Below are 14246 nucleotides of genomic sequence, written 5' to 3' on the forward strand. Positions count from 1 at the left end.
CCTCCCCTAGTGTTTACCAGAGCGGTGGCCGGACATGCACCGGGAGCAGGGCAGGCTCCCTGCCTGCCTGCCCTGCCCAGCTCTGGGAAGAGGCTGGAACGTGGGGAAGGGGGGACGGAGGGGCTGTGTGTGGCTGTTGCTTTAGGCAGCGCCCCCAGCAGCTCCCATTGGCCGGGAACGAGGATCTGCGGCCAATGGGAGCTGCTGGAGGCAGGGCCTCAAGCAACAGAAACACACAGCCCCTCCGCCCCCCCTTCCCCATGTTCCAGCCTCTTGCGGGGGCAGGGCAGACAGGGAGGCAGGCAGGGAGCCTGCCCTGCCCCCAGTATGTGCCGGGCCAGATCCTGCCCCCCGAACTCCTTCTGCAGCCGAACCCCCTGCCCTGAGCCCCCTGCCGCACCCTGCACCCCAACCGCCTGCCATACCCTGCACCCCTCCCCCCTGCCTCACCCCTCCTGCATCCCAACCCACTGCCCTGAGCCCCATGCCGCACCCCTCCTGTGCCCCGACCCCCTGCCGTACCCTGCACCCCTCCTGCACCCTGACCCCTGCCCTGAGCCCCCTGCCGCACCCTGCACCCCGACCCCCTGCCATACCCTGCACCCCTCCTGCACCCTGACCCCCTGCCTCACTCCTCACCCTTCCTGCATCCCAACCCACTGCCGAGCCCCATGCCGCACCCCTCCTGCGCCCTGACCCCCTGCCGTACCCTGCACCCCTCCTGCACCCTGACCCCCTGCCATACCCTGCACCCCTCCTGCACCCTGACCCCCTGCCTCACCCCTCACCCTTCCTGCATCCCAACCCACTGCCCTGAGCCCCATGCCGCACCCCTCCTGCACCCCGACCCCCTACCGTACCCTGCACCCCGACCCCCTGCCATGAGCCCCCACCACACCCCACACCCCTCCTGCACCCCCTGGGGGCAGGGAGGGGGCAGAGTTGGGGTGGGGATTTCGGGGAAGGCGTTGGAATGGGGATAGGGAAGGGGTGGGAAGAGGCGGGGCAGGGGCGGGGCCTCATGGAAGGGGTGGAGTGGGGCAGGGCTGAGGGTGGCGGGGGTGGGGGAGAGGTATCAGTAATGCGGCCCTCGGGCCAATGTACTAGTCCTCATGTGGCCCTCATGGTCATTTGAGTTTGAGACCCCTGACTTAGATACTACAGCCATTAACGTTGATGTCCATACTTGCAAGAATAAAGCTTACTATTTGCCACAGACAACCTTGTTATTAGTGAATCCATTTCTTCCAGAGAAGAATGAATTCTAAGTTAAGAATCATCAAAACCAGAACTGCATTTTTCACATTACAATTATCATCTGTCATTTACGTGATAGTAGCACCCAAAAGCCCTAATCAGGATTGGTGTCCCATTATCCTGGAACAAGTAGATCAACTTTTATTCTACTTTGCTATATATAGAGAATCATCATCTCAGAATATTTCACTATAAGCAGGTTCTGCAAGAGGAAACAAACTGTTCAAGACTCATGTCTGTCTTCTGATACTTAGACCGCTGTTGGCAAAGCAATGTACTTGGTGCTACACTATCATGCTGAAGTGGGAAATACACAAAGAAAGACCAGAAAATGGAGAAAAAGAGAGACCATCTACAAAAATATTTTGTGTGTGTATATATGTATATATGCATATTTATATATATATATATATATATATATATATATATATATATATATATATATATATATATATATATACACACACACACACACACACACACACTTACTTTACCTAACTCTATATATTTTCTTTAATTACAGTTTACCATATAACCATTAGTGGGTTCCAGCCATGCAAGTCACATTTATTAAAGGCAGCATGTCAAATAGGAGTTGACAATTACAGGCTCTATCAATACACATTATGCCAGATGGTAATGAGCCATACACAAAGGGCCATCCATCCAAAATAATCACACCATTTTCCACAGAAATGTTGAAGAGGTTATGGTTTATTACACAGTGCTCATTAGATATACAGTGGCAGCATTAGCAATTTTTCCTTCATTTGTGTCTCATTTAAGACTCTGTCCCCATAAGCACATTCAAATTAGTACACAAGGTTAAAACCATTATGGCCAGGGGGAAAAATTAAGTTGCATTTTATTTTATAGTAATGGTGGATCAAAGGTCCCTGGAATCTATTATTTTCTCAACTATTATCTAACAGGGCACTAAAACAAAAAAAGGTATTTACTGCCAGTATAGCTTTGACATGAACAAAGCTAGACCATTTTAAATGAGCAAACACTATATTATTTAATTAAAGAAAAACTACATGAAAAACAGTAAGGTTGTGACACAAAATGATAAAAGTCACAAAATTAAAAGATGAAGATGAACTGTCAGACTTGGCTTTTATTTCCTCATTTGTACACAATTTATTGCTTTAAACGGTGTTTAAAATTTTACAAAAGACAACTAAATATTTCATGGAAGGTTAAAAACACATTTACTGAAAAGACTGGAATGGCATCTCTTAGGTACACCCATATTAAGGCATTTAAAACACTATTTACCCAGTTATATATATGCATGTCCAACTGGAAAACAATACTTGGGGACATTTGTTCTCTTGATTTTACATTTGTTTAAGAGCTGCGGGGGTGTGAAGATAGTTATATATTTCTCAGTGGCAAACATCTCAATGTTGTGTCAAGACAAATGACGATGCACTTCATACTGGTGAAAAACGTGAAGCCAAACCCCCAAATTCAGAGTGGCAGGCAGTGTTGACAAGTCATATATTGAAGTCTTTTAATGAGTCTACAAAATACAAATCATACCACTAAGAAATTGTAGATTTTAAAACCCTTTAGGACAGGGACAAGGGTTTTGCCCATTTCTTGTGCCAGCATGACAACAAGAACAGTGTTTCCACTGCCTGGAAGTTGTAACCTGCTTTATACCAACTGCATTATCAGGTTCAGTCTAATGCAGGTCATCAATTTATTTTTTGTCATTGGCACAACTGTGTCCTCTGCTCCTTCCCCATCTGCCAAATTGACATTTGTGCAAACAGGTACATCCAGTATTAAACAAAACCAACTCTCCTGACTCTGTTATAATGTACACAGGGGATTGGATTAAGTTAAAGGTGAAGGCAGAGAGCAAAAACCACAATATAGGGGACTGTGATAATTGTTTTGTTTTAAAACAGCTTTCTAAACAATTCAGACAGTGAGTGGAGTTTAATTCCTTATTGGTAGTGGCAGGAAGCCAACAAGAAGAAATATTTGGCCCAGTGGCCATATACTTATGAAATCTTTAATTTCAAGCAAGATCTTTCCTAAGGACACATGACCTAGGAGCAGTAAAAGGGATAATATAAATTAGCACCCATCCCAAGCTGTTACCAGCCTTCTCCCTTTTGATATTCCAATGTCAAGCATTTTCTCATTCCAATGCCTAAACAAGGCTACTGTTCTAGGCAGACAACTGCACAGAGCAATCACTGAGCCCTCCCATGAGAGCTTGAGATTCTCTGAAAATCCAACCACTTTCTGCACTGAAGCAGGGGAGGGGGCTGATGCTCAATTTATTATTCCAACTCCCAATCTCTGTGGAGTGAGGGGAGTTAACTAACCTCACCCCCATTTATTATATCCCCGCTGTGGGGAATCTAATCCTTCCTCCAAATCACCTGAAGTTGTCATCCTGTGAAACGAGCAGTTTAAATGCACCATGAAAAATCTTATTTGCTAATCATAGGAAACCTGCTCAGTGTTCACTTACTCATAAGTCCAGATTTACCTATGCCATGCAGGCTGACATAATTACTTCAACATCCAGATACACCTGTGCCCTCCCACAGCTGCAACCGCAACAACCTCCTCAACCTGACAGACATACCTCCCTATCTGATTTGAGTGACATTTAATTGATACTTTGTGAAACCAAGAGAAGGAGAAGGGAGGGTGGTATTTGCAGAGAGGAACAAGGCTGGAAAAGAGTTTTGGCAGTGTGGGCAGAGAAAGGTCAGATGTTGGAGATATTATGCAGGAAAAAGCAATACGATTCAGACATGACCTAAATGTGTGGGTCAAAAGGAAAGGCAAACACGAAGCAAAGATTAAAGGATTAGGTGACAGGCAGGAGGGTGGGCTTTGGGAGAACAGAATCAGGAGTTCAGTTTTGGCAATTACTAAGACTCCTCCCTCAGAACTACAGTGGATGCCAGCCATAGACTACTTACTGGATGACTATTTACCAATTAAGACTTCTGTCCAACCAGAATTAATCTAAATTTGCTAACATCTCTCTCATGATAAATGTACCACAATGGCTACCAAACATTCTGAATCTCAAATGTATGTTTATTATTGAAAATATTTTAAATCCCTAAATTAAGATATAATGCCTCAGAACTGTACAAGATCTCACTTATAACTTATTGAAAGAAGACGGAGACTACTAATAAGATAAGATCAAGTAATTTTATGGCTATATTTCTTCTCTCTGTATTGGTTGATTCTCAGGCCTCAAGCCTTTGAAATTCAGTTCAAATGTTATTTGCAATGACTGTGTGAGAGAAATCGCACTGGGGTAAAACAGATTCCAATTACTGTGTAGTGTCAATTATGTACAGACACCAGCAAACCTCTCAGTGACTGCTTAGCAGTCCAAGTGTTTCCCCGAAACATTGTCTCTAAGGAGTTGGTATATAATTGTATTCAATGTAGCTGGAAGTTAAGGTGCAGTAACCTTAATGTTAACGGATTCAGTATTAATGACACGTTAAATACACTGAACTATTTTATACAACTGAAGCCTATTAAGAAAGGACACCTCCCAAATGAGTAGACCTGTTAAGAGAATAGATTTTTTATTTACCAAACTGAAAGGAGCAAGACATACAGATAAAATTAAATGTGTGAACAGAACTGAGTGTAGCAAAAGAAGAAAGTACAACCGGAAAATTACTTGAAGGAATTATAAAATTTGCTGTGTCCAAATCAAAATATAATTTATATTCTAAAGCAGTGGTTCTCAAACTAGGGCGGTTTGTTTACTTGCTGCATCTGCAGGTTCGGCCGATCACGGCTCCCACTGGCCGCGGTTCGCCGCTCCAGGTCAATGGGGGCTGCAGGAAGGGCGGCCAGCACGTCCCTCGGCCTGCGCCGCTTCCTGCAGCCCCCATTCCTGCAGCCCGCCAGGGGCTTTCCCTGAACAAGCGGTGACCCTAGTTTGAGAACCAACCAAATCTCATTGATCAAATGGCAGAACATGTAACAACTATTTTTTAGAACCAAATGCACTCAATTGCATCCAATGGAATTATTATACTGCTGCCATTAGTGAGTGAAAGGAATTGAGTCACACATACATATATAAGAACCTATAGCAGTGGGATATCAAAAAAAATGTTATCATGGAATTTGGAAAGGGTACACTACTCTTAAGGGGAGAAGTCACAACCAAGTTACACAGGTCCTCACAAACAAGTGTCAATAAAACCTTCATATCACCCCCCAACATGTATTCGGTCATATACATGCGTTACAGAAAAACTATTTCTGAAATATTGTAGTTTCTTTAAAAAATGGGTTGTTGTGTTTTTTATCCCTTCACCTGTAGAGCCAGGTGTTTTAGTTACCACAAGTCCAAGCACAAGCTTCAGAGGGAGCCACAATAACCTGCAAGAGTGATCCAAAGTCATGTTTGTACATAAAAATGCCACAACTTTAAGTCCCTTTACTTGTGATGTTCCAGGGCTAGAAGCAAGTGCCAGGTTCCTCTTAGAAGCCCGAGATCTACCCTTCCCAATGGCGTGAACCTATTTCAGCAGCAGAAGAGAATAGACTTTAAACCTGTAACATTTTATGCATGGAAAGTTGTTACTGCTGCAGGATTGACTCTTGCTTGTTCTGAGCGTTGTGCGGGTGTAATTATTTTGGGGAGCAGATGCAAAAAACCCAGCTGCTTAGAATGTTAGAATAACTCCCAGGAGAAACTGATTAGTAAGTGGAGAGCAAGTAGGTGGTTGAAGTTCCATGATAAAAATATTCATCGCTCTACTATTTATGACATGGCTATCATTGCCCACAACCGGATTTTAAAAATTCAAAATTATTTTGATACCTTATTACCCTGCACCTTTGAAGTGAATGGAAGGACTCATTAATTTCAATAGGAATTCAACCAGGCCCTGTCACAAGTTGGCTGGCCCCTTTAAACGTGAGATGGGCCCAGCCACACCTGGGATAAACTTAGATCACCACCAGGTGATGAGACGCTGTAAAGTCACATGATTTGCAGGTCATGTGGCTTGATTAGGCCTCTTTTTTCCCCCATAAAAGGGCCTCGTCACAGGCAGAGATGGCGTCTCTCTTTCTCCCCTTCCCTCAGAGAGAACGTCCTTTCTAGGACTCCAGGAAGGCAGCCGTGGGAGTTTATGGCCCCTTTTTGGTAAGCCACCACTCTGTTTTTGCATGTGTCTCTTTGGACACCCAAGAAAAGTTGGACTTTTCTTAAATTACTTAGCCAAAGGGCCAAATCAGTGGAACACCCAAACTTGGCTGTAGGTTTTTTTTGTTTTTTTAGAATCCGTGAGGAGTAACTGAGGCAGGACCACTGCAGAGCCAGCCCAAGCCATGCAGGGGTGCTTGGGAGGCAGCTGCCCCATAACAGACCCTACAAAATCACAGCACTTCTAAATAAATAGATTTGGCATAGAACTATAATGAGCAAAGCTTAATGTGGGCTATGAAGACATCCCGCATTAGTAGCTAGCCCCATCCGTGGCATTAAATAACTAGTACACAGCCCAGAAATAAACTGTTAACAAAAATTAAATATAAATATATTCCATCCCTATCCAAATTATGGGGAGGGACCAGTATACTCCACAAGCTTTCTGCCTCACTGCAGAGCGACAGACTGGAAATTCTAGGATAACATCATTTAAATTAAATCAAAGTTTTTGACTGAAATCAAATAAGAAAATACAAACAGTACTATAGTAATATTTAATTTTCTATAATTTTTATTCCTGTAATTTTCAATGTACTTCAGAAATCTGTACTGAAAATGCATCACCTGTAGAATTTGTCAGGGAGAAATTGGGGGGTTTAGCTGCTGAGGACAGCTGGTATTTTTAGCTTATGGGAAAGAGCAGGAGAGATTTTGGGACTGCAGAACATGCACACTATCTGCATGTTTCTGCTTAAATCATCAGCAGTGAAATAGTTAACAATGTTGACAAGTTTTCAGAGTGAGCACCCCACTGATCCCAGGGACAAACAGGTCTTACCTTCCAAAGTTATTGTTTCTGGTATTTACACCACTGTGTTGGTTTGTATGTGGAAGGTTTTCTTCACAACCGTAAAACTTAGATTCTGGATCAGAATGCTGCAGCAAGGGGTGGATTCTATGGCAAACTCCACCATTAAGGAGTCACAGAAAAGCCCTAAGAGCGTTAAACTGTTATGATATTTAACAAACTTAACTCTGTTCTAGATAGGCTGGTAGCTCTTTGCATATCCAGTTTTCTAGCGCTAAACACTCCTGTGTTGTAGAAGTGATTTTATTTTATGTTCTTACAATAGTCCTTCGTAATCTTTACTGCAATGATTTCTGATGTACTCTGCATTGTATTCCTTTCACTTATTCAACATATAATTGCTGTATTTGTGAATACTGCACATGTTGAAAACAATCAAAAGCTAATGAAGAAATGGTTGTAATGAATTAGTAATACTGTTAGATTTGTATTTAGAGTTGATTTTTATTGTTGCGGGTGGAAGATGATCAGTAGGAATATGTAATCAAGTTGGATGTGCTTTTCATCTCCTGAGACTCCTCTTGTAAATTACATGAAGCATCTCAAAGGATTAATCCTGGAGATCAAAAGCTAAATAAAATAATTTTAAATACTCACTTAAACCACCTCTTAGTAGATTTTCCTCAATTTTTATTAAGGTATGGAAAACAAAACTGTAAATTACTTAAAGAATTAGGACAGATTTCATGCTCATCATGTTTTCCTTTATGTTTCAACCAAACAATCTTGTCAAGAATACCATCCTACTTAATATGTTCTTAGGTGCTGAATATTTTAGAATTACACATTTTCTGCACTTCTTAATTAGTTGATCCTCAAAGCACACACTACTTAGGATACTGTACCTATGCTGATGATATGGATAAAAACAATAAGTCCCCACGAAAATCACTTTTATGATGAAGAGACTTAATGTGCACCAGTAGAGGTGAGGATTGATTGTTAAGATTCATAGATTCATAGATTCTAGGACTGGAAGGGACCTCGAGAGGTCATCGAGTCCAGTCCCCTACCCTCATGGCAGGACCAAATACTGTCTAGACCATCCCTGATAGACATTTATCTAAACTACTCTTAAATATCTCCAGAGATGGAGATTCCACAACCTCCCTAGGCAATTTATTCCAGTGTTTAACCACCCTGACAGTTAGGAACTTTTTCCTAATGTCCAACCTAAACCTCCCTTGCTGCAGTTTAAGCCCATTGCTTCTTGTTCTATCCTTAGAGGCTAAGGTGAACAAGTTTTCTCCCTCCTCCTTATGACACCCTTTTAGATACCTGAAAACTGCTATCATGTCCCCTCTCAGTCTTCTCTTTTCCAAACTAAACAAACCCAATTCTTTCAGCCTTCCTTCATAGGTCATGTTCTCAAGACCTTTAATCATTCTTGTTGCTCTTCTCTGGACCCTCTCCAATTTCTCCACATCTTTCTTGAAATGCGGTGCTCAGAACTGGACACAATACTCCAGCTGAGGCCTAACCAGAGCAGAGTAGAGCAGAAGAATGACTTCTCGTGTCTTGCTCACAACACACCTGTTAATACATCCCAGAATCACGTTTGCTTTTTTTGCAACAGCATCACACTGTTGACTCATATTTAGCTTGTGGTCCACTATAACCCCTAGAACCCTTTCTGCCGTCCTCCTTCCTAGACAGTCTCTTCCCATTGTGTATGTGTGAAACTGATTTTTCCTTCCTAAGTGGAGCACTTTGCATTTGTCTTTGTTAAACTTCATCCTGTTTACCTCAGACCTTTTCTCCTATTTGTCCAGATCATTTTGAATTATGACCCTGTCCTCCAAAGCAGTTGCAATCCCTCCCACTTTGGTATCATCCGCAAACTTAATAAGCGTACTTTCTATGCCAATATCTAAGTCGTTAACGAAGATATTGAACAGAGCCGGTCCCAAAACAGACCCCTGCGGAACCCCACTTGTTATGCCTTTCCAGCAGGATTGGGAACCATTAATAACAACTCTCTGAGTACGGTTATCCAGCCAGTTATGCACCCACCTTATAGTAGCCCCATCTAAATTGTATTTGCCTAGTTTATCGATAAGAATATCATGCGAGACCGTGTCAAATGCCTTACTAAAGTCTAGGTATACCACATCCACAGCTTCTCCCTTATCCACAAGGCTCGTTATCCTATCAAAGAAAGCTATCAGATTGGTCTATTGTTACTATAATTAGAAGTCAAACACCAATTAGCAGTCCCATTAATAAGATAAATCTCTGCAATATCTGCAGCTGAGACCCAGTCTTGTCCTTATGCTGTGGTAACAAGCTTATCCATTTGCTGATAACTCTGCCTTTCAGAGTTTACGCTGAACTTCTACACACACACACACACACACACACACACACACACACACACACACACACGTCAGACTACCTTATTTCTTGTTTCCAGTATTTTTATTTCTCTTCACTTCCACCCAACATGTTCTGTTTATTTCTACTGTGCTTTATTTCATTGGGCTAGGAAGCGAGGAGGGAACAAATGCAGCTTCAGACTCCTAGATTGCAGCCCTTGGCCATTTCCTCCCTGTAACTGCAGGTCAGTCTAAATCTAATCAACTATAGATTTCCATCCCTGGTGAATTCAGACAAGAAGAAATGAATTTGCTTCTTGCACGTATAAGGATTCTACACTTGTTTTTGATAAAAAACGTGTAGGTAATTTTATGTGTACATTAGCAGCAGCAGTCTATCATAAAGTTTGGGCATCCACCACTTCCTTATTTCAAACTACAGAACTATGCCTCTCACCACTCTGGATTTTATACAATATAACAAGTAGTGTGGGCTCTCCATAAGCAGAATTACTCATATTATGTGGAAGGAGGGAAAAGATAATAAGAGAAAAAGAAAAAATGGCAGGAACAGCAAGGATAACAGGAGACAAAATGCAACAAAAAGAAAAGCCATGTGCTAATACACTTTATTTACATTTTTTATGTATGGGGTAGTAATATACATGTGCTATATATGGGAACTGGAGGGGAAGGAGACTCTTTGCTGCAACTAAAATCAAGTTTGATGTTTTTTTACAATTACATAACCCCAACTAAAGCTTTGCTTGCACACAAAGAAAATAAAAATGCACCAAAAATAAATAGGTGCCCCATATTTATATTTAGATCATTTGTCCCACACACTGACTAATTTGGAGATAGGAAGAGGAAGACAAATAAGTAGTGGCCTAATCTAATTCTACTACTCAGTGACATTCTATTTTATTTAAGATTATACATACTGCTTATTTGCACTTTATTTTACTCAAGAACAGGGAGGATGAAAAATTCATGATAATTAAACCTCATTCCAAAATATAAAGTGCAATTGACTTATCCTTTTCTGAATTAAATGGGTAAAGCATATTCTACTATATATCCCCTTTCTTCTTCTCTTCCCAAATTATATTTTCAACATACTGGCTACCAAATATGTCAGGCTGATAGTTAAGGGCTACCACTGTAGGGACAGAGATTTAAAGAGAACACAGACATGGATTCCAAAACAAACACGAGAAAGAAACATTGGGCTGGTATAATCTCTGACTAGTACTGGAACAATTTAGTTTATGGTAGGACTTCAGGAAAGCAATTAATTAATCACTACCAACTGCTCGAAGATCAAGTGAGCCATATCCAGTAGCTAAAAGCCCACAACATAATGTCCATCCACAGCATTCAAGTATCAGGCAATGAAGATGCTCTTTACAGTGCCAGAAATAATATTTCCAGTATTTTTCATATGTACATAGATGAAGTAATTACATAGTATGGCAACAAAAAAGACTGTATAATTTACAGGAGAGTTGAAAATAACCTGAAAGAATATATTTCCAACAAGTATTCTCCATAGCCTGAAAAGTATTAAAAATATATAAAATAAAAAGGAATAAGTAAAATAAGGTTTCTTTGTTTCATAGCATCAAGGGGTGTATCCTGCCTTCAATATGCACCTCTAACTTCCACACACATACCAGCATCATGACAGAATAGTGACTGTGTCCTTACCAAGATCTGAGAGAAAACTACACGGCTGGAAAATGATGTCCCTTGGTTCCTATTCAGGAAACTAGTCTTTGTAAAATATCATTTGTAATACATAAAGGAATTGCAAATGGCTTTTAGACCTTGATTTTATAAGCATTTTGTCCTTTTTATTTTATCTGTTTAACTGAGAAAAATTGAGATTGGGCACGAGTTCCATATACAATGCGTCCTTGGAGAGCCACAAAGTGTTACACAAGCTCAAAAAAACGAGAGAGGACCCAAACCTACTTCCATTTAAAACCAATGGCAAAACTCACATTGACTTCAATGGGAGCAGTATCTGGCCCATATATAGTAGAAAATATACAGCGCCTCAGCATTATTACTAGAATGCATTATTGCTCCCATATTTCACCTTGCTATAGATCTGAAGCATCATAGAAGATTTAAATTTAACACATGTCCATTGTTATCACTTTTGCAGCCAGTAATGAACCCTAATGTTCTGTGTAGGAGCATTTAAAGGTCTTTCATCTTCTGAGTGTCTGACTTATTCTAGATATTATGGTTGTGTCTTCCTTTTACACTTAAATTATTGGACTAGATCTTCAACTATCTTAAATTCTCGTAGCTTCACTGATGTCCACGGAGCTGCACCAGTTGGCCCATTATTAATTCAGTGTTTTAAATGCTTCTACTAGTCACTTGTCTAATTACAGCTTTAAATACTTAAAATGTATCTCCATTCCCAAAATGACCACATTCAAGACTATATACACTGTTTTCCTCTCCCCTGTCTTAAGCATTTTTAAGATAAGCTTTTCTGTAATCATTTACAAACCAAACGACAATACCTTCTATACCAGGGATTGGTAACCTTTGGCACGCAGCCCGTGCCGCTTCCCGCAGCCCCCTTTGGCCAGTAGGAGCCGCGATCGGCCGAACCTGCGGACACGGCAGGTAAACAAACCGGCCTGGCCCGCCAGGGTGCTTACCCTGGCGAGCCGTGTGCCAAAGGTTGCCGATCCCTGTCCTATACTATAATTAATTAGAATTATGGTATCATACTGCATCATTTGTATACGTATAGAAAAGAGATGCACAGCTTAAGTGGACATTATGTGCAAAAACAAACAAGAATGGGACTAACCAGCTAAGGTGACAACACAGCCTTTCTGTAACAATATCTCCACTATCTATTTTTGGATGTTTCTTAGGGCTTGTCTAGACCTGTGTTTCTCAACCTTTTTCTGCTGGCGACTCCCTTTGAACTTACAAAAAAACCCATGACCCCCCCCCGGTAGAAAAAATTGCACCCCTACCTTAAATTTGGGGTGAAACATGCAAATTAGCTTCACTGGGCCCCCGATGGCATGGGCCCCAGGCACTGCCCTGCTTCATACCCCCTAAGGCCAGCCCTGCTTGCAACCTCCCCAAACCTCTCCCGTGACTCCCCCCCGGTTGACAAACACTGATCTAGACTAACAGTGTGCAACAAGCTGGGGTATAAATGTACTGTGCACTAGCTTTCCATATGGACTCTGTTTCCACTCACTCAATTTTCTCTAGTGCACACTGATGTACTCCTGTTCCAAAGTGGAGCAGATCAAAGCATACAAGGGAACTTTAATCACTATTTCTAAATAGGTCCAGTCATAAACATGCCTCTGTGCATTTGCATGTTTTTGGTCTATCAGTATCAGAGCTGGTCACAAATTAAATTAAATTTCAAAGATGGTGAAGAAAACATTTGGGGGGAGGGGGGATTCCAATAAAGTTCAAATAAAATTTCAATAAAAATTTGTCAAATTTTTTCTACCAGTTCTAACATCACTTATGATTTCAGCACAGCTCCAGAGATAGCTAACTGCCAAACAGCTAGGACAGAGCATGGGACACTGTTCTCATAAAAATCCTATCATCATGGAAGGTCCCAGAAACCCCTATCAGGATGAGGGCCCTGTTATGCTAGGAGCTGTACAAACAGAGGTAGGTAGACAGTCCCCACCCTGGGCAACTTACAATGAAGATGAAGAGCAACATACGAAGGGTTGGGGAAAGGGAGGCCATCACCTTATATATAAAAACCACACACACATTTGGTATTTTAAGAGGGGATTTTTAAGTTTTATAATTACATAAATCAATGTTGACTTTCCCCAAGTGGCCTTCAGACCAGCCATTAAGATGTAATGGAAGTCACCTGTCCAATAAACATATGTCAATGGTTTTTGCTGTAAGAGGTTGCATCATACCTGGAATAAATCCCGCTGACCATGTCATGCTGGAAAGAAAGCTCTGCTGTGTTGCTGGGACCAGCTGCTTTGGAAATAAGCAATACGACCAAACCTCGCATCTGTAGGTTATTCCGGCTATCATACACAAGCCCTCTGCCAAAAGAAGGAGGGGAGGGTTGGAAAAAAATAATCAGGATTTTTCATAAAATCATTTTACCTGTTCACACAAAATCCAAGTAGAAAGACTCAGCCTCCAGAGTGACATCATCATTTCATCTAAAGTCTCTACTATTCACATCAGTGGGTGAAGGAAACTGCAGTTCTCAATCAAGATCTTTTGTCATCTTTACTCCATAATTTATGGTGAAATGTTACTACTACAAATAAACACAATACTTCAATCTGGAATTCCCATTTCTATTTCCTCGGAGAAGTGTATGCCCAGCACTTCTGTAAAGTTGTCACCAGGAATATTTTTAGATAATTTGATGGTTATACAGTACAACAGTAATAGTACGAAATATTTTTACCAAGTATAAAAAAAACAAAAGCAGCCATAAAGATGTAAGATGGGTACAACCCAAATCTATAATCTACTGAAAAATATATTTTTTTACAGCAGACCAGTTATATCAGAACATACAACAAGATTAACTGCATTTTAGGAACAAACTTAGTAAAACCATAGACAACAACAGACATGA

The 14246-nt window shown here is 41.2% G+C and overlaps 1 protein-coding gene across 1 annotated transcript in view; it reads right to left on the reverse strand.

Moving 5' to 3' along the window:
* The window catches only part of PDSS2 (decaprenyl diphosphate synthase subunit 2), a 183078-nt gene that overhangs the window by 86154 nt on the left and 82678 nt on the right, over positions 1 to 14246 (reverse strand). The window contains exon 2 of the mRNA XM_065401139.1: positions 13561 to 13695. Within this exon, the coding sequence (XP_065257211.1) occupies positions 13561 to 13695 (135 nt within the window). The remainder of the gene's footprint in view (positions 1 to 13560; positions 13696 to 14246) is intronic.

The sequence above is a fragment of the Emys orbicularis genome, chromosome 3 (genome assembly GCF_028017835.1).
Source record: "Emys orbicularis isolate rEmyOrb1 chromosome 3, rEmyOrb1.hap1, whole genome shotgun sequence".
Taxonomy (NCBI): domain Eukaryota; kingdom Metazoa; phylum Chordata; order Testudines; family Emydidae; genus Emys; species Emys orbicularis.